The sequence below is a fragment of the Propithecus coquereli genome, unplaced genomic scaffold, assembly GCF_000956105.1.
Source record: "Propithecus coquereli isolate 6110/MARCELLA unplaced genomic scaffold, Pcoq_1.0 Scaffold47, whole genome shotgun sequence".
NCBI classification, from domain to species: Eukaryota; Metazoa; Chordata; class Mammalia; order Primates; family Indriidae; genus Propithecus; species Propithecus coquereli.
In genome coordinates this window covers 5,464,931-5,491,609 of record NW_012150507.1, presented here as the reverse complement: position 1 = coordinate 5,491,609, position 26,679 = coordinate 5,464,931, and the positions used below count along the sequence as shown (strand labels likewise).

The window sequence follows — 26,679 nt, the reverse complement described above, 5'->3', positions numbered from 1 at the left end:
ATTCTTGTGTTAATCAGAAATCCCAGTCTTTCCAAAATTCCTAGTGAATATTCCAAATATCTTAGCAATAACTTCTAATGTGACCTTTAAAATTCTATGTTCTCTTGTGTCAGACAGTCAAATATCTAAATGACTTTCAATGCCTAAGCTAATTCTTTAGTCATTTAAGAAACTGATTTTTTTTTGTTGTCGTTGAGACAGAATCTCATTCTGCTGCCCAGGCTGGAGTACAGCGGCGCTATCATAGCTCACTGCAGCCTCAAACTCCTGGGCTCAAATGATCCTCCTGCCTCAGACTTCCAAGTAGCTGGGACTACAGGCGTGGATCACCATGCCTGGCTAATTTTATTTTTTGTAGAGACAGGTCTTGCTATGTTGCCCAGGCTGGTCTCAAATTCCTGGTCTCAAATGTTTCTCCTACCTTGGCCTCCCAAAGTGCTGGGATTAAAGGCATGAACCACAGCACTGGCCTGATAATGTTTTTAAAAGTTCTTTTAGCCTACAAGAGAAGTCAGTGAGCTATTTAGTCATCCCACACTGGGATAGGGCGAGACAGGCTGCTAAGAGAGGTGGTAAAATCTTCCTAAGGAAGAATGTTGAAATTTGGCCATTGTGGTTTTCTGTGAATTATGTGATTGAAAAACTAGACCATCTTGCAGAATGCGAGGGGAATAGATGAATGGGTGAGGTCTGAGATAGCCTGCCACTGCCTTATTTTCTTTTCATGGTATAATTTGTAAGTAATAATATTTCACACCAGTGTGGTAATTTAGGTGACATGATGTTTTACATCCATATTCTCCTTTGATCTTCTCAACATTCCTTTGAGAAAGGGAAGACATTTCTCTTCCTTATATTTTACTGAAAGAAATGACTTCATGTTAATCAGGAAGGCTGGTTGGTGCCTTACCCCATGACTGCTTGTGGAACTGGTACTTCTTGAAAATTTCCTGTAAATCATATATTAGTACATTGAATCCCATTGTACTGTTAAAATTGTTTTTCTTGAAAATCAAAACTTAGAGAATTGGAGAGAGATTTCTTTTGGGAAAATATTTTCTCTAAGACATAAGATCACTTTTAAAGTATGAAGCAAATCTTCAGAAATTAGACACTTGTTACTAACGGTCATGATGCTTTCACTTCTGTTGCCCTGTTTGATCCTCTTAACTTATTACTAAGGTAGAGAGGAGAAAGGAGAGATCTAAGGAGTGTGGCATGTGACTTGCCTAAGATCCCATAGCTTGGTAGTGGCAGAGCTGTTTCTAGCAGCAAGCCAAGGGCAGGAGGCTCTGGGCTTTGACAGCTGAGCTGGGACTGCCATGAGTCTCAGCCCATTAGGCAGAGGTACTTCACCAGGTTCCATTGGCCATGAGGGGCTCCCATGAACTTCCCAGAGTGCACGTGGTATTGCCAAATCCAAGGCTGGAAGGGCAAGAGGACAATGTTAGGTAGCTGTGCAAGAGGTGACATGATGGGACTACAGTCTTTGCTCAGGCTTCATACAATCTTCAGTGGCTTCTGCTGGTTCTGGAAACCTCTACCTTACTCCCACAAAGAAACACTCATATTCTGCAAATCAACCTAGCTTGCCCAGGAGCCTGGCCTCACTTTTCTTCTTCTGGTGGAAAGAGAAAGAAATGGAACACATTAATACTTTAACTTATTAATCTCTGAAAACTATTCTGGGAACCAGGTGGTTACATTTATATATTTATTAAGTATTAAGTGCCTTCTATGGGCTAGACTTTGCGGTAGGCCAAGTGAAATTGCCATCAGCTGGTGTCAAAGCAGGAAGACTCTCAGATGGTACTAAAAAAGAAAACGAAAACTAATCTAAAAACCAGATTTCATGCACCTGAAATCTGCCTGTAAATGTCTCTACTTGCTCCTTGGAAATTTTGGTCATCAAGTCTGCCTTTGTAATTCGATTTAAATCAAACTTACCTGGTAGAGATGGTTTGTTAGGAAGGCGCAGTAAGCATGGTACAATTTGGTTTGACCATGAACCACCTCCTGAGGGTTTGGAACCTGTCTAGAGCCTTTCCCACTGGACCACCTTTGCCTATCCAGAAAAAAAAAAATCCTTACAAGCAATCATAAGGTGCAAAATAAAGCACAAAATATCAATGCACATTACCAAGGCTTATTTTCCTGGTTGATCTAATACCAACTTAAAAAAAGAATCACAATGGCATTTTAAATGTACTGGGTGTGCTGGGTTGAATAGCTATTTGGTTTTATTGTTTTTCTGCCCCCACTGCAGAAGATCCTTTGGATCCAGAGATGGTAGGTTGGACCCACCATAGCTTGAACTTACGTTTTTGGAGTTGTAAAAACTTATGCAATTCCCATTGCCCTTTCTCACTCTTTGATTTGACAGCGGATGCACTGGCAGAGCAAGGTTAGAAATGTGCCAGCCCCCAGCACAAGGCAAGTGAGCCAGGGTGGATCTGCACTCAATGTCCACAGCTTTGCCTTCACCTTTTTTTTTTGGCTGCAGATTAAAGTTGGCTACTTGGGTCCTCCAGTCTTATCTTTGATATCTTCAGTGAGCTGCATTTATAACTTGTGTAGGCTGCTTGAGATCATAAAAACCTATTTTTCTGTCTGAGGCTACTTTGTGTGTTGCAACATTTATTTTGCTGTGGTCCTTATACTGAAGGATATAGCTTCCATTGCTCTGCACAGATCTTTTTCCTCCAGCCTTTGCGCTTTCTCAGCGGCACCAACCTTGGCTTTGCAAGGTTGGGCTAGCATTATCTTGTTGACTATTTTAGAGGAATAGGAGAGGTGGAAATCTGAGAACAAGATACTTAGTTCTTTGGCAGGTTTACGAAGCCCTTGTGTCTAATTAAGACAGGTACCCTTTTCATCAAGTTTGACTTCAGAGTCGTCTGGATGGGTTTCCCATAGGAGAGGAAAAGCAATCACACTACAGGGGCTTTTCTTTACCTTTTGATAACTGGCCTGCAAAACAGATTCTGTTTTGTTGGATGGTTCCTATGTTGTCCTTGTTAGGTTTTTGATTGCTGGGAAGAAAACTAAACTTTAAGAAGTTGAGGTTTTTGCGTATGTGACTCTGTTTCAATTGGGCGTTTGGGCCTTTTGACATCTTTGACGAGCGTCCTCAAATCAGTTAACTGTCAACTACTGTTAACTAACCCTTGTGCTGTTAAATTACAGGGCTTTGACTCATGGGTATCTAACACTAAACTCAGGTTAACCAAAGTTCTGTTTTTAGACCCAGAAAAAGACAACAATCAAAATAAACTACTTTCATGAAATAAAGAACCACACCTGTATTCAGAGACATTAAGACTCATTTAATAATTTTGCTTCTATCTAAATTAATATAAATTTGTTACTAGACAATTTAAATGTTTAGCTACCTATGAATTTCCTTTTCTTGTCATTATCAGAACTACCTAGTTGGGAACGTTTGTGTAGGATTAAATCTGTTTCTCATGAGCCCCCATAGGTTTGCACAAGGAGCCAGCTTACTCCTGTGAGCCCATAGAGGACCTCAGGTACCTGTTCAAAAGGCTGCCTCCCAAAGACAACAAAAAGCTAAGTAACGCTCTCATTCAAATGACTAATATGAATGTGCTTCCTCTTCTTTTCTTAATCATCATTAATATTTTCCTAATAATCCACTAGTTATTGTTACTTTGCTTGCTTCCTAGTGGTTGGAATCAAGGTACTGGCATAGTTATTAACCAACCTTGCCTTTTGCCTTAGATGTTCACCATGTTTAAGTTATACTCCCTCCTCCCCCTGGAAAAGACATTTTCTGTCCATCTTGGATACAGGAGAATAACGGTGTTGCATTTTGGCTGAACAGGGAGTGGTAAGTGCTGTTGCAAACACATCTTGTTGCATCTACATTGATGTTTCAGGGGAGGAAGCAAAGGACATTTTCCTTCAATAAGCTGCATGGCTCCATAACATCAATAACCCCACGGCCCAGACCATCTGGGATTCTATTAAGGGATGTTTGTCCAGTATTATTTGGTTCCTTTCCTTCTTAGGGCCCTTATAAACTATCTTTCTTCTTTCAATCTTTGGACCATGTTTGTTTAACCCTCTGGTAAAATTTATATCTTCCAGGTTATAGTAATTGCAATTCAAGTTGATGCTAACTAACACAAGGCTTCCAATGCATCTCACCAGCCAATCCAGGACATGGAAACATCCTGCCACTGGGCCCCTTAGACCAGGTTTCCAGAGATTTTTTACTCCTACAATGCTAGGCAGGGCCTACACCCATAAGATCAGCAAGAAGAAGCTACAGAAGACAGACCTGTGTCCTTCTATAACCCCTTAAGATTAAGGGAAACTATTATCTCTGAGGGGGGAATTAGGCAACTGGCAGGTACTGCTTTAGATACTGCTTCAGGCATTGCTTTGGACATTATTGCAGCATTACCTGAGTCAGGAAGTCTCAAAACAAAGTTTCAAATTACCCTGATCAAAATAGGATGGAGGCAAGGCAAGTTGTAACTTGTTAGAACCAAGATGGTGGAGAAATGAGGGTGTCACCCTGATTCCAGGAAAATACTGTCCCTGTCATGAATATTCCTCCCCCTGTTTAGCCTATAATTAAGCCATTGATTAAATAGAAAGGCACCAGAAACCAGGGGGGCTGGTTCTCTTCTGCAGGGAGAACTTGCCTCTGCTCTGTCTGAGGAGTAGACTTTCTATAGCTTCTGAATAAATCTCACTTTCACTTTATACTGTCGGCTCACTCCTGAATTCTTTCTTGCTGGAAGGCAAAGACCCACTTGAACTTCAAGTGGCTCCCAGCATTGGGAATCACTTTTCTGTGTCAGTAGGGGTAAGAACTCACCCCTCTGCTCTTTCACCTTGCTCTCTCTGTCCCACAAACCTCACCTAATGAGGCCCTGGCCCAGTTAGTATTTTAAGATGGCTACTCTGCTTTCCCCATGGGACCTAGGTCCTGTGACCCTCCACAGCATGAAGACCTTGTTTCCTGATGGGTAATGTTTTCCCGTCCCTGTGCCTTGCCTCTCTGGGGCTGTGTTCTGATTTCCCCACTGGCTCATTTGTTTCCTTGGGCTGGCTGCCTTGTTTGGCAGTGCTGAGCGAGGACTCTGATAGATGCCAGGAGGTGAGGGGAAGGGCTCTGAATGGACTTGATCATTGGACAAGCAGACTCAGTGATGGATGAGCCTTTCCCCAGGGAGTTTTGGGTCAGAAGTCCAACCGATACATTTTTCTGGAATTGAGTAACCCAGAAACAGTGCCATAAAGATCTTACCTCTTTTGTGGGTTTTTGCATCGATTTTAAAAGAAATTCTCAGAGGCAATTCCACATCTTACTGGAAAGACAGCTATATCACGATAGACTTAGATATATGTGACATGAATTCCTCTAGAAATAACATTTGAGGAGGGGGTTGGAGGAAGGAAGAGAGGGTCTTAAAAAATCCCTATCAAAATATTTTCTTTCTTCTAAGTATTGAAAAGGCACAATATAACCCTTTCTTCTTCCAAATGATCTCATGGCTGTTTATTGAGGGGAAATACCAAATGTTTATTATTATTTTTGAAGAAGCTTCTTGGGTCCTGATGATTCATGTCGATATCATTTTCCTCCTGACTACAGAGGCTCTGAGACAAAGCTACACTCCAAGTGATACGCCAGTGTCAGAACAATTCCTGTCCTGAAGGAGGCCGTGCGACCTGTTTTATTCCTCCTTCGCAGACGTCCTTGAGCCCTTGAGACGGATGTGAGTGAGTTTTTCAGTCCTCATGCAAAACAACCATCTAAACATAACAGATGACATCAGCTTGGGCTTTTCAATTCCTGGATGGCAGCAGCATGTTAATCCAGCCTTCATCCTGGATTTCATAAACTAAAACAAGAGAGCCTGGCAGGAGGACAGCGCTGCTGCTGGGTTGAGGAAATTGATGACGGGGAAGCATGCAGGCAACCCAGTGTATAAAACTCATAAACGTGTAGGCAGAGGCTCAGCTACCAGTTTGGACGGCTGCTTCCCACCAGCAGAGACCACGACGTGGGAGCCGAGCCTGGGCTGGCCGGGAAACATGAAGAGCCTCTTGCTACTGACCACGCTCCTTGTCCCTGCGCACCTGGCGGCGGCCGGGAGCACCAAGTATGCGGTGGATTGCCCTGAACACTGTGACCGTAACGAGTGCAAAAGCAGCCTGCGCTGCAAGAGGACAGTGCTGGACGACTGTGGCTGCTGCCGGGTGTGCGCCGCAGGGCTGGGGGAAACCTGCTACCGCACGGTCTCAGGCATGGACGGTGTGAAGTGTGGCCCGGGGCTGAGGTGTCAGTTTTACAGTGAGGAGGATGATTTTGGTGACGAATTTGGTATCTGCAAAGGTAAAGAGTGACTCCTTGCTTCTCCCCGCCCAGGACACGCTGAGAGCTTTTAGCCAGCTTGGGAGGGGAGGTGGCTTTGCTACTCAAGGCGAAGAGGGGGAAGGCAGGTGGGTCCTTGACAAGGCTCCACGCAGGTGTTGTCATAGGTACAGAGAGAAGGACCACTCTGCAGATAACAACTGGAACCAGTGTGCAGGGAGGCACAGGGAGAAATGCAGCATTTCACTCATGTTTAGGAGAGTTCAGAAAGAAAGTTGCAGTGGAAGATTGTGTTGCCTTCTTTTCTGGAAAACTTTAGAAACTTGACAAGTAGTCTGTTATGGATGGTTTAGGTGCTCTCTTCTCTGTAAGGCAGTGATTACAGAGGTCACCACTAGATAACCTCTCAGAATGGTTTCTAGACTCTGGATTTAGTGATTCTTTGATCAACCTCAAGGTCAATTATTTCTCATGAACACTAATGCACTTTATGGAATACAGTGGGCTTAAGTCATCTAATAAAATAATTCACTTTCTTTAAAAATGGTCTCTTGAAGTATGAAACAAACCTCATTCGACTTTATAAAGATTTCGGTCATCTAGAAAAATAGCAGCTGGTGTAAGGCAGGCAAAAACAATAGTAAAGAAAAATAAAAATTGAATGTCTGTAAAGAACGAGGTTGGCCATCTTACACATTTAAAAACTTCATCAAGTTGAAATGATAGCTAAATAATGTAGTTAAGTATTAGTAGAATTTATTTTAAACGTTGTGACTATAGTTTAAAATGTTTAGAATCAAAAGAATGGTGATTTAAAAAATTCTATATATAGATACCTCATTATCTCATCATTAAGAGCTAATATTAAGATGCAACACATGCTATAATGGCATTCATCAGTTTTATAATGCAAAGAAGCTTTCAAAATCATAAAAAGCACTTGGAAATTTTGAAATGATTCTTACATTTTCTGTGTTTAATACAAGTGAATAATAATCACCCAGGATTGAGCTAATCTCATTAATTCTCCTAACTTTTAGGTAAATAATTTATAAATTAATCATCTTTTAATCTGTAAAACATACAAAAGATTAGAAAGTAAATTCTTGAACTATTAGGAGAATTTTATTTCTTGCTTAGTTTATATTTATAACTAATAAGGGGGAGAATATTAAGGAAACATTTTGTTTGGTGAACACTTACACCTATATTTCTTTCAACTGAATAGTATCTGTATTTTCTGTAAATTGCTGGGCTTATCGGCCAAGAAAACAGTATGTCACATAAGGAAATTAGAGAGGAAGTGGTTAACACAATCACACTTATAATATAGCAAGTATATGCAGTGGATTGCTTTTTCTCTTGGCATAAAAATGCCTTTGTAAATGTGATTGTAAATGTGTAATTACATATGGGTGAAGAAGCTGGGAGGCATCTGGAGTCTTTAGCATGCTAGTAGCTCTGCTGCATGAACAAGGTACATATTATTGAGATATATTTTTAAAAAGATATTTAGGATTGCTCTTATTGGCATCCTTCAGATTGCTGATGAGTCTAGTTTCAAACGTTTTTCTCTCTGCTGGAAATAATGAGACTGTGTGAGCCTTAGCAACTCTAGATAGAGATATTATATTTTGCTATAGTCAAAAATCTCTCCTTCAGCTTTTTAAAAGAACACTGTATACTTCAGCTGCATACCCAGATGTTTTCTAAATATTCAGATGTTTGTCTTTGTGAGGCACAGACAATAATCAGCCAGCCGAGACACATTTTATAAACACTGTATGGCCCGCACTGTTCAATACATCAGGGGATACAATTGAAGTGTCACTGGAAATTTGGCTACAGTTTTAGTTTTCAGTGTCACTGCAGACACAGTCAAATCCCAATCCTGTGTGCTTTTCTGCTAGAGGCTTTTTCAGGATCCTTTTTGTGGACTCTTCTTCCCAGCAAAGAGGACAGTGTTCAAAATCAGGCTCTTCTGTAATCTGAAGGATACTGAAAAGAGAAATCTTAACTCTCTTTCAAAAATACATCTTATTGATGACCTAGATCATTCAGTGGAATATTAGAATGCTAAAGACTCAGATGCCTCACCACTTGTTTCTTTACCTGTATGTGATTGTACATTTACAAGGATATTTTCGTGCCAAGAGAATAAATATTCTCTATCTATTCTGCTGGCTTTTAAAGACTGGTGGTTAATTTATTTTGAGATGCTGTTTATATAATAAAATCCAAGCATTTTAAATACATGACTTTGCCCTCTTATCTCAATATAGTTAGTGTGTTTTAGCCTAAGTATAAAACATGGAAGCTCTAAAGCTTCTAGTTCTTGGTAGGTATACAAACCCTCAGGGTGCATAAACCCTCAGCTTTCTTGTTCATTTAACACCTTGCATCTTAGCTTTGTAGAGGATTTTACTAGTGAACCCTCTTAACAACTGGGGGCGTTAGTAAGGTCAGTTGCACTGCCGTTTTGACAGATGAGGAACTTGATGAGAGTTGGAGCAGATTGAGGACTGATTGCTTCATGGTGAGCTGGGATAAGGGCTCTCTCAGCCCTGGTTAGTTTGAAGCATTTACCTACACATTTAAAACAATAGATTGTGAATATAGTGGATTCAAAGACGGCATCACATCTTTTAAACTCTTTGAGGAGCTGATGCAGATGATCAATATCCCATGGTCACTGAGCTGTTACGGAGGTAGCTTGTGAGAACCTGTCTGTCTGTATCTAAGCAGAAAACAAACAGAATGAAGACTGCTCCAAGGAGACTGGCTATGTGTAGCTGTCTTCAAAGTCAGCTAAACTCTACATCACGACGCTAAGCCCGAGGCATCCGTTATCTGGTCTCCATGTGTGACTTCATACTTACTACTCAAAGTTGCAACTTTCAGAGCCCGGGGTTCTGAGGATTGGGTTTCATTTTACAGTCAAGATTCGTGAGGTTGGTTCAAATCTTAGGGTTGTGCACAGAGGGGCTGTAAGGATGGACACATATGCACAACTAGCAGCTCCCTCTCCAAACCCTTTCTTTGTCCTCAGACTGTCCGTACGGCACCTTCGGGATGGAATGCAGAGAGACCTGCAACTGCCAGTCAGGCATCTGTGACAGGGGCACGGGGAAGTGTCTGAAATTCCCTTTCTTCCAATATTCGGTAGCCAAGTCTTCCAAAGGGAGGTTTGTTTCTCACACAGGTAAGAATCGATTCCGGTATAAACATTGAAAGAATTGTCTCATTTTCAGTTTGAATCACTTAAAACATATCAATGAGTAGAATAAAATGTTGATTGGAATGATTTTGTTCCCTTTATCTTACTCAGGGGCGAGGTGGGTGGTAGCTGAGTTTGATGCTGTGGCTGTCTTCTGAAAAGATCCAATTAATAATTTTGAGGATTATATATAATTTCTCATAAAGTTTACGTAGTTTATATACATAGAAGATAAATATGATTGATTGCCAAAAAAATCTATCATAAAAAATAACTGAGATATACAAAGTTCTTTAAATTCTTCAGTGATCTGTTTTATATATTTACTAGACGAAACTATTCCTCTCCAAATTTCACATAGAAAAGTACTGTGAGGAATTTACTGGAGAAGCTTTGAGAGCCAAGATAGAAAATATAGGATGTTTCTTTTTTTTTTTAACCAGATGGAAGCATTTAAATGGAATAATTCCAAGCGTATGTTTTTACGGATTTAGGAGAGGATAAGAAATAGTATCGGCGATTGAGATTTGGAAAAATGAATGAAATTGTAGTAATACTCACACACTGCTTGTTAGTCCATGTGAGGAATGCACAACCTATGAGATGGTGCTCTGCACATGTTTGCTTCTCAAATGACTAGTACAGTATTGAAAGTATCTCATTTAAAACAACATGTATCACTAAAGTTTATGCCTCCATTACACAGAATGGTGGCTATAATTAATGATAATGTATTGACTATCTTAAAATTGCTCAAAGAGTAAATTTTACATGTTCTTACCATGAAAATATAATTATGTGAGGTGATGGATATGTTAATTTGTTTTAATCCTATCGCAATAGAAACATATCAAAACACCACCTTGTACCCCAAATTTATACAATTATTGTCAATTAAAAATGAAATAAAAAATTAAAGAGACACACAAAAGCCCAATATGTAGCCACAGCAACTGTTAGTATCAACAAACTATATATTTTTTTTCCTCTCAGATATAAATAGTTAATAATCCAAATCCATTTTATTTGGTTTTTGTTTCCGGTCTTTTGCACTTCAAATTAATTAAGATGTGAACTATTTGGTAAATGTGCTTATTTTTCCAGCTTTACCTCCTTCTTACAAATGGGTGCAACTAAGTGCATTAAAATGAAGGAGAAATGTTGTGCTTTTAAGTGAATTATTAGCTTTAAGTACGGCTGTGCCCCAAAGTGAACATCTTTGTGAGTGTTTGATCTGGAAATTCAGACATTATTAACTTTCTACCTACTATGATTTGTCCCTATAGTCCTTTAAAAGCAAAAGATTGGGTTTTAAGACCTGAATATTTTTTTTATTGAAGTGAAATTCACATAACATAAAATTAACCATTTTAAGGTGAACAATTCTGTGGCATTTAGTACATTCTCCATGTTGCGTACCCGACACCTCTATCTAGTTCCCGAACATTTTCATCAGCCTCAAATAAAACCCCAATATCCCTTAAGCAGTTACCCCTATTCCTCACATCCCCGTATCCCCTGGCAGCCACTAATCTGATTTCTGAGAACTAGAAATTCTTTCAATGGTTAGATTGCTTTCAGTACAGGGTTGAGAGCTATTGTCTCAGTACAGCGAGGCTCCCTCAAACACTTGCAGATTCTTCGTCTTATTTTGCTTTCTTGAAACCACAGGCTAAAAAGAACCTTGCAAGAACAACTTTTGCATCCCTCTTCACTCATTTAAGTTTGTACCCAAACCTTTCCCACCAAGACAGAATTGAGTCTGCTGTGCATCTTTGTTGATGTTTGGGATGGAGTGTCCAGGGAGGCCGTGAGAGCTCCTTTGGGGTAGTCAGTCTTCCAGGATGGGAATGCTCCTCAGTGTCTCACCCGCGTCCCTCCCATTGCACACACAGCAGTGTGGCTTCTTGGCCTCTCCTCCACAGGACTGTGTGCAGTCTCTCTCCCTCAGGCCTGTCACCCTCTCTCATTTGCTTGCAGATTTTGCAAATATCTTGATGACTATATAGATGCCTTGGAAACAGATATATTGCTGGGTGGACATGATATCATAGGTTACACAAAAATATTTCCATATCAGAATTAGGTATTGAGATTCTTATCAGAGATTTTTGGAAAAAGCAGTTGTCATTTTCCCTTTTCTGATCTGGGGTATTTCTTTTCATCAGCTAAAGGTGCTAGTAGTCATCAGCACAAGATGAGTATTAGCGTAATCTGGGTAAACCTTAGGTTCAGGGTGGAGAGCAGAATATCCCAAGGACTTCTTGGAAAGGCTGCCCAGGGCTCCAGCTCAGTGTGCATCATCTGCATGAGACTTGCCGGTTCATGTGCTTGAGTTTACAGGAGGTGGCTTGAGGCCCAGTCCTGCCACAGGCTTTGCATCATCTCTGTGCAAACCTGCCTTCACTAGCAGGTTAATGGCTGCATGGCCCACCAGTACAGAGACCCCCAAGGTCTCCTCCGTACCCCGATTGCATGGGGTTGTCCTTTCTACCTTTCCACCTGCTAGCTGCAGTACTCTTGGCAAGTGTGTTCCTGTCTTCCTGTGTTCCACTTGTTCTTTTTTTTGTTTTGTTTTTTGTTCCCTGTTAGTTTTCCAGGTTAGGAATTCACAAGTAACTTTTTTTTGCGGGGTGGTCGTGGGGGTGTAGGATCTGGAATGTTTCGTGGATTTATATACATTTGTCTTCCAGGCCGCACTAATCTTACAGAATTTCATTTCAGAATGTGCACTGGCAAAGCAAGCACACCTCACTGTGCTTAGAAGCAGAAATTTCATTTTACAAAGTTCTAAATATTACAAACTCTTCTTGTATGTAGAATGAGAATGATCAAAGTTCTACGCTTTGGTCTGCCTTCTGCCTTCTGGAGTCACAGCAAAAATTAAACTCTCTTCTTATAGCATTTGCTCATTCCATAGTATTTACTGAGTGCCTACTATGTGCCAGGCACTATTGTAAGTGCTAGGGATATAGCAGTGAACAAAATAAAGTTCCTACCTTCATGGAACTGAAATTCTAGTGGCAGAGTGAGATAATACAGGAAAAAAAAAAGACAAACGCATGTATAAGATAGTGTCAGGTGATGACAGATCTATGAAGAGAAATAATTCAAGTGATGCTATCGTAGATGGAGGTGCTAATTGATATAGAGTGAATACAATTAGCATAGAATCTTGAATCTGTTAAAGATTTCATCGTAAACTTCATGTAAAATGAAAACAAAACTGTGCTCGATTTTTGAGTTACAGACATTTGGACCTGATTTGTATTCCTTCTAATTTCAGAGCATGACATGGCATCCGGAGATGGCAACGCCGTGAGAGAAGAAACTGTGAAAGAGAATCCTGCCAGGTCTCCTGTAAGGAAATGGTTAAATCCACGCTGATCCTAAGAGAAAGCTCTATTTTAGTGATTGTTCAACATGCAGCCAACATTTTAGAAACTGTCTAGATCCTAGCATATGGACATGTAATTTTCGGAGACCAAGTGTGATTCATGTTGGATCCAAGAAAAAAAAAAGTAGCTACTTACAATCTGTAAAGTGCATATGACTGAACACTTTTAGATATTTGTTAAATGTTTGTATGCATATAGATTTGTTAAATGTGTGTGTATAGTAACACTGAAGAACTAAAAATGCAATTTAGATAATCTTACATGGAGACAGTTCAGCCAAAGAGAAAACTGATCAAAGCTGAAGACCACAGTGGGCCCACGGGTTCTTGGATGTACATTAATGTTGGGATAGTTGGGGCGGAGGAAGAGTTCGGAGCAGGAGAAGGTGGGGATGGGGTGGGGGTGGGAGAGCGTAATATTTAACTCTTCCTTGTGGTAGCTTCGGTAGAATTTAATTGTGCTTTTTCTTTTTTTACTTTTGGAAAAGTCCAAACAAAACAGCCAGAAAACCCCTGAAGGAAGTGAGCTGTTTGAAGCTTGTGGGAGTTTGAGCAACAGCCTTGAATTGAGATTGATTTCAAAGGGCGGCTGATGCAGTTCCCAGGTTACCTGTATCTGAAGGAGGGTTCTGGGACAGAGGGCAAACGTCCACTTCCATCAATGGTTTTAAAGAGTGCTGCCTCAGAGACAGAGCTAGGAAGCATTTTTCCCACTGGGGGTTTGTGTGTGTATGAAGGTAAATATTTATATATTTTTATAAACCAATGTTAGTACAAGTCCTCCTCCGTACCCATATTTATTCTATTGAGGAAATGAACCTAATATCATTTGTTTAAAATAGTTAGGATAAAGGTGTGACTCTATAAGATTTTCAAGCACCTGAGGCATGGAAAATTTATTATTAATAATTATAATACTATTAATAGTAACAAGCATAAGAGAAACCTGGAAAAATGTAGTCACTCTGGATGCATAAAATGTCAAAAAATGAGCAACAGAGAATTTATTCAGAAATGAGTGCTATGACTTACATGAATTTTAAATTTAAAGTAGAAAATAACTTTTTAGGAAGTTTGGAAAAGAGTCAATTTTTAGCAGGAAACATGTCAACTTTAAAATATAGTTTATTTTCATATTTTTTTCTTTTAAGCTTAGTTAATAAGTGGAATTAGGTATACGTTTGGGGGGATCTTGGCACAAACAGGACTGTTGTACTAGAGTTGTTAGGAAATATTTGCAGAAGTATTTTATTTGGAGTAAAGAACTTATTTAAGAATTATTTCATTATTTACCTATATTTTATTCTTGGAGTTTCTCAACGGAGTTGTGAATGTGTGTGGGAAGGTCTTTGAATGTAAGCTGAATAAGCTGTTAGGTTTTGTTTTAAATGGACATGTTTATTATTGTTCAATAAAAAAAGAACAAGATGCAGCTGCTCTGGGTTGATTTATGATTTTGTTAAATTGTAAAAAGTTATTTTAATGATTCAGTCAATAAACAAGAGCTCTCCATATTAAATGATATGTTCTTCAACTGAATTTTCTGCTACAGATGAGCCTCTCTGTCAAAATGTGGGGCCACAATATTTCCTTCTTTGCCCCACATTTTTGATCTACCTATTCTTTAGAGCTTCCTAAAAGTGGGTCCCTACATATTAACTCATTCTGCAGAGGCAAAGCAACAAAAGATAAACACTTCTGTTGATGTCGTGAGTCGTAGGGCTAAGGCTTGAACTGACCATTTCTACATAGCTACATGGATGGCATGTAGCATCTCATGGCATCGAGATGCTAAACTTAGAGCACATTTTGTTCTTTGTTTTGTTTTTTCGTCCTGGATTTTAACTTCTTTGAAGGTGGAAATTTTGCCATTAAACAGCTACTGAATGCTACTGCACACTGTTCTCGGTTCTATGAGGAAATCACAAATAATTACATCTCAGTCTGTTGTTAGCTGATTGACTAAAGGTTACAGATCTAAAAATGTCAATCTATTTTAAATTTTAGCAGTTTAGATTTCTCATTCATGTTCCCACTCATAATTAATACCAATATTTTCATATATTTCACATATTTCCTAATACATCTGAAAGTGGTTGCTTTTTAGAAAACATAGCCAAAGACAAACCTTTCAGTACCTATGAAAGAATAATCTACCACTTTGAAGCTTAAGAGTATCATATCCAAGGATAGTATATGTTCACTCAGCCTTATGGGAAAATTATGAAAACATTTTAGTTGAATTGATAAAATGCTAAAAAATTTATGTTTGTATAAAGAAAAACATCCAGTTTGCCTGATTTAATCTTTTTTTAAAATGGTAGAAATTGGGTGTGAATGAGATAAGTTATATTAATGCAAGATGTTTATGTCTTTATTAAATAAAAACAGAAAGCATTGGAAATCTTTACCTTCACCTGTATGCAGCGAGGTTTCAGGATATGCTCTCAGGGAGTGAGGTAACTTAAAGATCTGGCGTCTTGACTTGAAACCAAGGCCACCGTCCAAATGCTCCTTTGAGGTCATGTGGACAGTGGAACAAGAGCTAGACTGGGGCAGGGCTGGCCTCTGTTCCTGGCTCTGCAGTAATGACCTGGGCAACCATTGGCAAGGAAATCAAACAAAGGTGGGCCCATCCAGTCTGAGCTGCAGGCATATTTTCTAGCTGTCCAGCTTCATGTTACTGGGGGCTTTTCATGTTCTTCACTGCAAAAGCTAGTACCTGTCAATTCTGAATTGCACTGTAGTCTTCTGACTCTATTCTTCATAGCAGTCTTCCCCCAAATCTTTGGAATTTGCACACTCCTGATTGTGTACTTTTTGATTGCAATTTTTTTAGCAGGTAATTTTAAACTATATGCATACTATAGTATTAATACATTATAGTCATTATAAAACACAGACTCAAACGAGAAATTTTTAAAAGGATGAGGTAAGATATAGAAGTTCTGAGATTTTCTTCCTGCATCCCAGTTGACCCTTCTGGGAAACACCAGAGAAGCAAAAGAAAATGCCACAGGTCAGTGGTCTCTGATGAGGCCCAACCCCATTTGATACTGAAAAGAAACTGAATTGACACACAGTAAATATTTCTGGGATGAATGGATAAATGGATGAGTGGATGGCTGGATGGGTAGGGAAGTGAAGGTAGGCAGGATGAAGGGGAGAGAGGTGGGTGGGTGGATGAATGGATGATTGGAGGGGTGGCTGGGTGGAGGGATGAATGAGTGAATGAATGGATGGGCGGAGGAATGAATAAATAAAGACAGGTCTTCTGTTTCCACCAGAGCAGAAACTGCTCAAGAAGTAGACAGCCTTTCCTTCCCTTTCATCTGCCAGAATCCTACCTCCCTGAGAGGTACCTATCCTGCCTGTTGGGACCTGAGGTGATTGAAAAAACTGGACGCCTACCCTAGAGTCCGTGAATCTCACAAATAGGTTCGTCTAAAGCAACAGAGACAAGGAGTGCTTCTCCCTCAGCCACTGGGGACATCACCAGTGGTAGCAAGAAGGTAATTCCCATGGTTTTCAGACAAGGTCATCATTTCCTGTGAGAAGCAATTTGAAAGGACCACTGTTTCCAACCTGCATTTTCTTCCTTTCTTTAACCCTGATCTCCCTAGGGATAAAGGACCCAGAGATGTCATTCAACATCACACAGATATTTAGAAGAGGAATTGATTATTTCTGATTCCCCATCGGTTATCCTGGCCATTAAACTAAGGCCTGGCTTTGGAATCTTGCATGACATAGAGTAATGGTTCTCAAATTTTAGCATGCATCAAAATCACCCAAAAGCCTTACTGAAACACGAATTGCTGATTCAGTAGGTTTGAGGTGGGGTCCAAGAATTTTCCGCTTTAACAAGTTCTCAGGTGATGCAGATGCTCCTGTTCCAGGGACCACACTTTGAAAATCATTGATATAGGGAAAATCTAGATTTGTCTAGAAGGGAGAGAAACTAAGAAAGGGGTGATCAAAGCCAATCATTGTTGGCCTTGTGAAAGAATGTATCTTAACCAGTTGGTATATTTAATTTTGTATTTGAAGATTCTTAACTATTTAAGCAGCTGAGATGGTTGAGAAATGTCGGTGAAACTTTAAGTAAACTGTGGGGGGATTTATAGGGACAAGTAGAAGAAAACAAAGGAGGAAGATTAAAGTGGAAGAACCAGAGACTTAGGAAGGAATCGAGTAATGTGGTCTCATAGAAAAAAAGACATTCAGGAAGGGTGACCAGTGGTGTCATGTGTCATGGAGAAATAGGGCAAAACTGAAGAATCCTTAGGCAGTCCTGGTGACCACGGTAGAGTGGCATTCATGGAGAAGTTGGGTAGAAACCAGTGGAAACTGCATGGCAGGTGAGCACATTTCCGAAAGGTTGTCTGGGAAGGACAGAAGGCAGTTAGTCTGCAACTAGAGAGAAACCTTAGTTGTTAGAAGAGTTATTTGTTTTTTTCTGCCCCTTTTCCCCCAAGATTAGAAAGACACCATTCAAAACTCAGGATTATTCGACAGAAATGAAGATAAAAACTTTCTGAGGTGATCATATAGTTTGATTTGCTTACATGAATCAGTTATAAAATTTCACTTATACTGACTTTTTAGACATAATTCTTACAAAGCAGATGCATTTATACACTTTCCAGCCCCCTAGAGAATACAGGAATGCAAATATGAGTTACTGGAGTTGAGAAGAGGGCCCTAAAGCTGCAGTCCCCAACCCCCGGGCCGGGCTGGTACTGGTCCATGGCCTGTTAGGAACTGGGCCTCACATCACTGCCTGAGCTCTGCCTCCCGCCACCCTACCCCTCCACACAACCTTTCTCAATCTCTGGTAACTATCGTTCTACCCTCTACCTCCATGAGAGCAACTTTTTTAGTTCCCACATATGAGTGAGAATATGTGATATTTATCTTTCTGTGCCTGGCTTATGTCACTTAACGTATGTTGTAAGCTGTTGGTGGGAATGTAAATTAGTACAGCCATTATGGAAATTTCTCAAAAAACTAAATATAGAACTACTATACAATTTGACAATCCCACTACTATGTATTTATCCAAAAGAAAGGAAATCAGTGTATCAAAAGGATACCTGCACCCCACATTTATTGCAGCACTATTCACAGTAGCCAAGGTATGAATCAACCTAAGTGTCCATTGACAGAGGAATTGATAAAGAGAATGTGGTATATACACAATAGAATACTAGTCAGCCATAAGAAAGAATGAAAGCCTGTCTTTTGCAGCAAAATGGATGGAACTGGGGGACATTATGTTAAGTGAAATAAGCCAGGCACAGAAAGACAAATAGTATATGTTCTCACTCATATGTGGGAACCAAAAAAATTGATCTCTTGGTTTGTTTTTAATTCAACTGGTGGTAATGCAAGTGTCAGGTACATCCCAGATGGAGGCCTGTCCGCCTGATCCTTCAGTATGCTCCATGGGTATTGATATTTGTATGTTTGGGGAGAGAGTGGACATGGATGGTGATTTCAGTGAGACAACCAAGTAGCATTTGCTTAAGAGCACTTCTAGCGTATATTAAGCAAAAAAAGCAAGTTACAATGTCATATGAATAATCTTATTTTTGTGAAAACATATAAAAATGGATGTAAGTTGAGATGTTATCAGTGACATTTATTTTATTCTTTATATTTTTAGCTATTTTCTGACATTTTTGCAGTTAGTTTTATAACTGGGAAAAAATAAAGCTCTTTCCAGTTACGAAAATTTAAATGGAAGCATGAAAGCAAATTAGTGGTTCACTACATGTATGTAGACTTAACACTATAATCCTATATTTCAGTAGTTTTGAGATGTACTTTTTCATCATGGCACTTTGTTAGATATGGAAATAGAATTTCAAACTAAGTAAGTATAGAGAATTCCAGTTTTCTAGTAAATGCTAGAAAGGCTACAAAGCACATTTGCATACGTCGCGACTCTCTTCTGGAACAAATCTTTGGTCCAACAGAAACAAAGCTTGTGAATCCTTAGAAAGTATACAGATAAAGTCCCTGGATCCAAAGTATACATTTTGAATTACAATATACCTTCCGGCACCTATGCACAGAAATGCTATTTGTTTCAACGGGTGGTCCAGGTCACCAGGGTTTTTAAAGTATTTCCTGACACCTGTGAAGTTGGTAAATATTTCCTGTTTTTGTTGTGTCTAGAGAAAACAGGAATTAACAACTTGGAAGTGATTATTATACACACATAGTTGTGAATGACCTCTACATAAGCAGTTCCAAGTATAACGTTCCCATTTTCTTAAAATCTATCATAACATACTTCTCTTAAGGGAACAAAGTAATTGTAATAATTGGATTGACGGCTCTGAGCTAACAAGACATAGTTAGCCTATTTTAAAAATATTTTTGATAATCTTAAAGTACTGTGGAAGGACCAGAACCCTAGAGTTTTTGAATCAGAGGGAGCCAGGGTTACCCCCACTGCACCACTCAGTAGCTATTGACCTCGGATGTGTTATCCAACCACAATGCCCTCGGTATCTTCTCTGTAAAGCATGGGTTTAAGACTCTTTGGTACATGTTCCATGTATGCCGATGCATTCTAACACTCTGTCTGCCATATGCTAAACTTTCCATTAGATGACAGATCATTTGTGTTATTATAAAAACCAACCTCATTTTTCTTTGTATTTTGAGTGTCCATTAATTGCCACAAGGCTGAAATATTTAGAATATTTTACATGTTCTGTTCAAGATGAATAGGAAAAGGGATTGAAGAAAATCGACTGACTTCTTAACAAGCTCGAAGATATCCATAAAAGGTAAATGGCCATGAGTGAAATTCGATTAATATCATCTGAAACTCTCACAATTCTACAAAAGATGTGACTATTTTTAAAGAACAAATAATAGTGTTCTATTTAAATCTCCAAACAATTATTAGCATGCTTTTGGGAAAAAAAAAAAGCTACAATGCTTCAAGAGAATGCAAGGGAGCCCTACAGATGTGGCACACTTCCCTGTGTGCTATTTTTAGTCTTCTATTCCTGCCTTTTATTTTGGGACTTGGCCCGCTTCCTTTGTAGCTTCCCCTTAACTTGTTCATACCTTTCTTTCTTATATAATGCATTTTAAGCTGTCCTTTTTTTTTTCCCACCTCTCAAAGGAAATTCAAGGAATGTTGGCCAGTTCAGGAACTTCTGCTAGTCTTGGCACCAGCAAAGTTCTTGGTTTGAAAACAACCTAGGAAATCCAGGATCATGGTTGACTTTCTAGTTATTTAATGCATCAGAGCTATCTATGGATCTGAGACCAGAGATAAGTGAAGTTTGAATGCCATTTTCATGAAATTGTTTCTTAGCTCATAGAAACTGGAGGAGTTTGAAAATGGACTTATTTTCAATAGATTGATACAAAAGCAATATCCAACTTCAAAAATAAGGAGAAAGTAAGTCTAGTTAAAAGATTATTTAATCTTTTATCTATGAGCAGTTGGGCAGGCAGTCTTGTTGAAGGAACACTTATTTTGCACAATGTCGAATGGAAGCAGAATGAGGAGGTGGAAAGTTTCTTTAAAGAGCCCTCTAGAGAAACTGTGGGGATGTGTCAAATAAAACTGACACACGTCAGTGCACAGTTTAATGTGTGGTAGTTCATGGTTGTTTGGTTGCAAGTCAAACAAAATGAAAAAACTGACTTTGATCAACTTCAACAAAAATGCAATTTGTTGGTAGGATATGGGATACCTCACAAAATGGAAAAAAAAAACCTGTTGAATCAACTGGTTTGGAACTGCAGGGCAGCTTGGGAGGTGCAGGTGAAAGAGCTAATGATATTTTTGCTGGGGTGTTGCCACTGAGACAAAGAGCTGCAACTGCTTTGTTCGTATTCCAGTGCCGCCCCGTTGCTCCAAGCCTCTTCGAAGTTCCCCTTCAGGATATTAGCCTCAGGCCCGGTGGCCCATTTTAGTGAACAGCTCAGTTGTGACAAATATTCTTCCTTTGTAGGTGGATTTCATTTTTGGATGTAGTGAAAGCCATTCATAATCCTGTGAGGCCAAGGAGATGTAGATTAATTTGGGCAGTACTGTTTTGGTGAAAACTAAGACGTGTGTAGGGGAGGAAGAATAATTTTCTCTCTACCTTCCACAGTTCTGAGCTGGGACTCCTTGTAACAAAAGACAGATTAACAAGAGGAAAGCACAAGTTTAATAACATGTATTCTTCATGTACACATGGGAGATAACCCAGAGAAATGAGTACATTTCTAGAGTAGATCTCAAAGAGTTGACTTCAGCCTTAAATACCATCATTTGCTGAAACCAGATTAGAAGGATGTGGGGAAAGACCCAGGAAAGGCCCTGTAGAACAAGGGTCTGCTGGGTACAGTCGTCATGCCTTCTCCATCGATTAAGCGTCTCTAGTGATTTAGTGAGTGCTTCCTTCTCTTCCTGGGGAGAGAGGGAGACACCCTCTCAAATGGAGATTTTCTTTATAAATTTCCCTTATAAAAGGGCAACTTTTCAGGGTTACTCCTGTGTCTGCTATTCCACAAAATAACCAGCTCAAAATAATTCTTATGCCAAAGGGGCACATTAGGAGTGGCATACTCTGGTCTCCTACAGTCATATTTTGGGGTGGCATGTGTATACAGGATAACAATTAGGAATAAGATTTAGGCAGGAGTGCCTTGGGGAACTAAGAAACTCACCTTGTGGTTTTGTGAAGTTAGGAAGGAGGGGCCATCTTAGGTCATTAGCGTTATTGGTGCTTTTGGGAGAAACACCAGTGTGTTCCTTAAGTGTCTCTGGAGTTGGATGAAACTCCTCAGTGGATGGAGCAGAGGGTCGATCGGAACAGCACGGGGGTAAGGGCTGGGCTGTGGGGCTGGGGCTGGGCTTGTGGGGAGGGGAAGCAGTCACCCTTTGACTGCCCCTTACTTGTCTTATCATCTAACCATTGATTTCTTTAAATCTTAAATGCCTTTATTTGGTGTTGCGACAAAAACATTATCATTCACATTGCTTTAAGGCAAAATTGTCATTTAAAAAATTTAGTTATTTAATATCAATGACTTCCTGTTTTTTCTTTTGAAGCGTATTTTAAAAATCTCTCTTCCTTTTACACCCACCTAAATGGCTATATCTTCTGCTCAAACAGTACAGAAAAATATAATATATATACATATTGAAAGATTGATAAAGCAAATGTGATACAAATGTTAAAATTTAAGGAATGTGTTCAAAGGGTAAATGGGACTTTTTTTTCTTTTCTTTTTCTTTTTGTTTTCTTTTTTTCAGAAACAGGGTCTCTATCACCCAGGTGCTAGAGTGCAGTAGTGTGATCATAGCTCACTGCATCCTCCAACTCCTGGCACTCCTCCTGCCTCAGTATGTGTCACCACACTCAGCTAGTTTTTTTGTTTTTTGTAGAGATGGGGTCTTGCTATGTTGCCCAGGCTAATCTTGAACTCCTGACCTCAAGAGATCCTCCCACCTTGGCCTCCCAAAGTACTGGGATTACAGGTATGAACCACTGTGCCCTGTTCCTTTCTATTCTTGAAACTTTTGTCTAAGTCTGAAATTAAGTCAAATTACATGTTAGAAAATGATCATTGACATTTTGTTCACCCATTCCATGTTGCTTCCTCTATTGTCTTTTCCTCATTGTCTTTACAACAATTATGTAAATATAACACCTATGAAAAACTTTGGAAAGCTGCTCCTCTTAGGAAATGTGCTGCACGCTTGTGCTTCGAAGGAACAGTTACCGTGGGAAGACTTTAGAGGTGCTACAAGCACTGCCCTGTCATCCCTGAGTCTGCACAGGGACAGAAGCAGCAGGAAAGGCCAAGACTGCCACACTGAGGCTCCAGAGCACCTGCTTTTGCAGGTGGAAGTGCAGCAGGGCCCACGAGGGCCACGTGGACTGGCTCCGACACCTGCAGAAAGTAAAGGCAATGATCGGAGGGAGGTGTCCATACCCAAGTGAGATAATACATCAGGGATGCTGGGAGGAGCTTCCAGAGTCAATGCAAGGCTCCTCTTAACCCTATAATCATTGTCGCTCATTATAAAGTACCACTTCTAGTCAACTTTTTCTCCTTTTTTTGTGTGATTACTTTCCAGGCAATAAAAAGAAAAAATTAATTAATTATGTTTATCTATTTTGTTCCTATTCAAGCATTAATAATGCATTTTCAGAGAAATATTCTAGTTGATAGGCAGACTGTTATATTTCTATACAGATGGTCTCCAACTTACAATCGTTCGACTTACGACTTTCGGACTTTACCATGGTGCGAAAGTGATCTGCATTTATTAGAAACCATACTTCAAGTACCCCCATAACTGTTCTGTTTTTCACTTTCAGTAAAGTATTTAATAAATTACATGAGATATTCAACACTTCGTTATGAAACAGGCTCTGTGTTAGATGATTTTGCCCAACTGCCGGCTGAAGTCAGTGTTGTGAGCGCGTGTGAGGTAGTCTAGGCTGAGCTATGACGTTTGGTGGATGAGGTGTATTGACTGCACTTTGGACTTGATGATATTTTCAACTTTCGAGTGTTTATGTTTATTGGGGCACAGCCCCAACGTAAGTCAAGGAGCATCTATATTTCCATCTTTTTGTGCTGGTGTCAGTCACAAAGACTGTCCTGGTATATCAGGGTTGTAATTCTGAAATTCAGCAATTCAGGAAAAATGTGAATTTTTAGATCTGCCTTAATGAAGTTCGGCTGCTTGATGGGAAAACTAGGCCACAGTTTTCACCTGTCCCAGTGTCTGTTTTCTTTTCCCTGGGCTTGGACTCAGCTGCCCTCATTTGGTTTTTTATGTGTTTGAAGCAAGCAGAGAAAAGGTATGAGAAGAACTCTGTTTCCCGGGGAAGATGAGGGCCAGGCATTGGGGTAAAATCTTCTCGGACATATTGTTTACTGACAAGGATGCTGAAATGTGTGTGGCTTTGGGCTTTCTCTGTCCGGGGCATTTTATTTGTGTCTTTGGAATGATGCACCGTGGGTGTGATGAAGGGGACTTCGCTTGCTATGCTGTGGGAAAAGTTTTCGAGTTAATGATTCGAAAACATGGACTTGTTATTGTGAAAAAGCGGAGTACATCCTCATTCCGCACAAACAATGTGACATGGGCCTGGAGGGGGGCCAAGGTTTTCTATGAATAGAACTCAGCAAAGAGAGTGTTAGACGCACTTTGAATTCGCATAGCAATCCTGGATGCCTGATCCAACAGAGGAAATGACTTACCTGCTCTTGGAAGGTGGAAGTTTAGAGGATTCCCTCTTGTCCTCCCACACACCACTGCCCCCGCATTCCTGGTTAGCACAGCACACTGTTCACATGGCCAAGATGATGCTGGTGCGGCCACTGGAGAGGCGTTTGCTTCTGAGCTGTCTTGCAGAAGTAGGCTGGATTTCAGGGGAGAAGGCACAACAGACGAGGTGCTGGGTGCAGTCGACGGTGTCGGCAGGGCAGCGCCATCTGATTGGGCCCGCCTTTTGCTCTGCGAATGCCATGCTTTTGTCTAGGCTTGTTTGATTGCAAGGAACAGAAACCCACTCAAAGGGGGTGAAGTTTAAAAAAAGAAAGGTCGGTGGGTGCGTGCTTTAAGGATACAGAAAGCTTATAAAGTGTGGCTGGCTCTGTGGGAATTGAGGAGGTGACAATTCCTTTCTCTCCCTCGGTGGCCCAGTGACCTTGTGACTCTGTTACCCTCTTTATGCCGGGTCCACTCTCCTTTCTGTCCATTGGCTTCTTCTGTTTAACCATAAGATTAATAATAATAATAATAATGTAATATCTATAATAACAACTAACACATTGGGTTTTTAATCTGTACAAGGTCTGTTCTAAGTGCCTTACATGTATTCATTTGTTTAGTCCTCACAACAACCCCATGAGGCAGGTACTATTTTTATACCCATTTTTTCAGATGAGTACACTGAGGCAGGTGGAGTTGGAGTAGCTTGCCCGGATCACACAGTGTGTGGCGAGTTGGGTCCCAAACCCAGGCGATCTGGCTCTGTTTTGCCTCCTCCATTGCTTTGGCTTGCCTGGGCATTGCCTTGTTGCAGCAGTAATTCCTTGCACAACCCTACATAATCTTTTTATTTCTAGACTTCCAGCACATTGGCTGACCAATGATGGCCTCTGGATATGTTAGTACAAATTTTTGAGAGAGAACTTCTGGTTGGTCACAGGCCAACTAATCCATCTTTCAAAAAAAAAATTCATCTATTGCAGCTCTTTCATTGTGTATTCAATTCTTTTTTGGTGGCAAGGTGACAGACACCCAGTATAAAAATTATTTAAATAAAAAAGGGACTGTATTAGCTCACGTAACTAAAGTGGGTCTAGCTGGCTTCAGGTTTGGCTGAATCCAGGGCCTTCGCTTATCTTGTTTCACTCCCCATCTCGCAAGGAGCAGGTGGGTCTGAGGTCATCCATCTAATCTAGTGACTGTAAGATGTTCTCAGTAACTACAGCAGAGACGTCCTAGGAAGTACCCTGATGGGATAGTCTGAGTGACCAGGCCAGGGTTGGGAGTGGGGATGGAAGAATGTTTCCTGGGAAAGAAGAGTTTGGATTCCAAAGAAAGATGGAAAGGGTGACAGAATGCAGCATGGCAAAGACAACATCTGCTAATTCCAGAGCCCCAACCCTGACACAGTCAGCTGTACCTAGGTGTGAGGTGGGGCAGGATTCACACGGTACCAAATTAATTCAGGACATGAAGGGCTATAGCCATGGGGAAAAATCTCTGATAAAGGGTATGGGTGGGGCGAGTGTGCAAAAGCATGCCCAAACAGCTGGCGTGGGCATGCCCAGATAGGCAAGTTCTGGGAAGTATATTGTGGCACCTGACCTTAGGAGAAAGAAATACTTAGGTACCAAGAGACAGGAATCTGACCAGTGTTGCACAACTAACTAGAGGTATGGCATTGGGTGAGGAACTCCATCTTTCTGGGCCTCAGTTTCCTCATCTGTAAAATGAAGGGCGTGGTTACTGACCTCTAAGGACTCCTTCTGTTCTAAAACTCTATTAGTCTACCTTGTAGGTCTTGAATTATGCTTTGTTCCTCTGAGCTACAGTGATCATCTCATCACTCTGATTTGAGGGGGGAAAGTGAGGTTAGACTGGGGTTAGACTCAGAAGCATACTGTGTCGTTGGCTTCCCACATAACACAATCGGAAGACAACAGAACTGTCACTTGTCTTTAAATTTCTCCCACTGTCTTTCACAGTGCCTAAAACTCCTACATTGATACAATTTTAGGTTTTGAGCCCGAGACCAAGTCATTTTGCACGACACTTGCTTATCCGGCTCTCTCTAATCACACTGGTGTCAGTGCATCTTCTTCTCTTGCCTGTGTTCTCCTGACCCCCATCCTTTGCTGAGTTAACTCTTAGATATTCTTAAAATTTCAATTTAACTGCTCAATTTTTTCTTTTTGAGAGAGGGTCTCACTTTGTCACCCAGGCTGGAGTGCAGTGGCGCAATCACAGTTCACTGCAGCCTTGAACTCTTGCACCGAAGTGGTCCTCCTGCCTCAGACTCTCAAAGTACTGAGATTACGGGCTTGAACCACAGTGCTCAGCCCAACTGTTCATTTTTTTTTTTTTTTGAGACAGAGTCTTGTTCTGTTGCCCGGGCTAGAGTGCCGTGGCGTCAGCCTAGCTCACAGCAACCTCAAACTCCTGGGCTCAAGGGATCC

General features: G+C 40.4%; 1 protein-coding gene across 2 annotated transcripts; it reads left to right on the top strand.

The window, feature by feature from the left end:
- The first annotated feature begins 6,002 nt into the window (after positions 1 to 6,002).
- ESM1 (endothelial cell-specific molecule 1) lies at positions 6,003 to 13,280 on the top strand. Of its 2 annotated transcripts, XM_012655273.1 has the most exons (3): positions 6,003 to 6,373; positions 9,402 to 9,554; positions 12,856 to 12,968. In XM_012655273.1, the coding sequence occupies exons 1-3, from the start codon at positions 6,073 to 6,075 to the stop codon at positions 12,954 to 12,956; spliced, it is 555 nt and encodes a 184-aa protein (XP_012510727.1). In that variant the 5' UTR covers positions 6,003 to 6,072; the 3' UTR covers positions 12,957 to 12,968. The 2 variants fall into 2 exon arrangements, with proteins under 2 accessions (XP_012510727.1, XP_012510728.1); XM_012655274.1 differs by lacking the exon at positions 9,402 to 9,554 and having other exon boundaries at positions 6,069 to 6,373; positions 12,856 to 13,280.
- Positions 13,281 to 26,679: the final 13,399 nt, after the last annotated feature.

Coding starts and splice junctions, on each gene's coding strand:
- ESM1 (XM_012655273.1), top strand. CDS start 6,073: ATGAAGAGCCTCTTGCTACTGACCACGCTCCTTGTCCCTGCGCACCTG. Junction 6,374..9,401: donor CGAATTTGGTATCTGCAAAG/GTAAAGAGTGAC, acceptor CTTTGTCCTCAG/ACTGTCCGTACGGCACCTTC. Junction 9,555..12,855: donor GAGGTTTGTTTCTCACACAG/GTAAGAATCGAT, acceptor TTCTAATTTCAG/AGCATGACATGGCATCCGGA.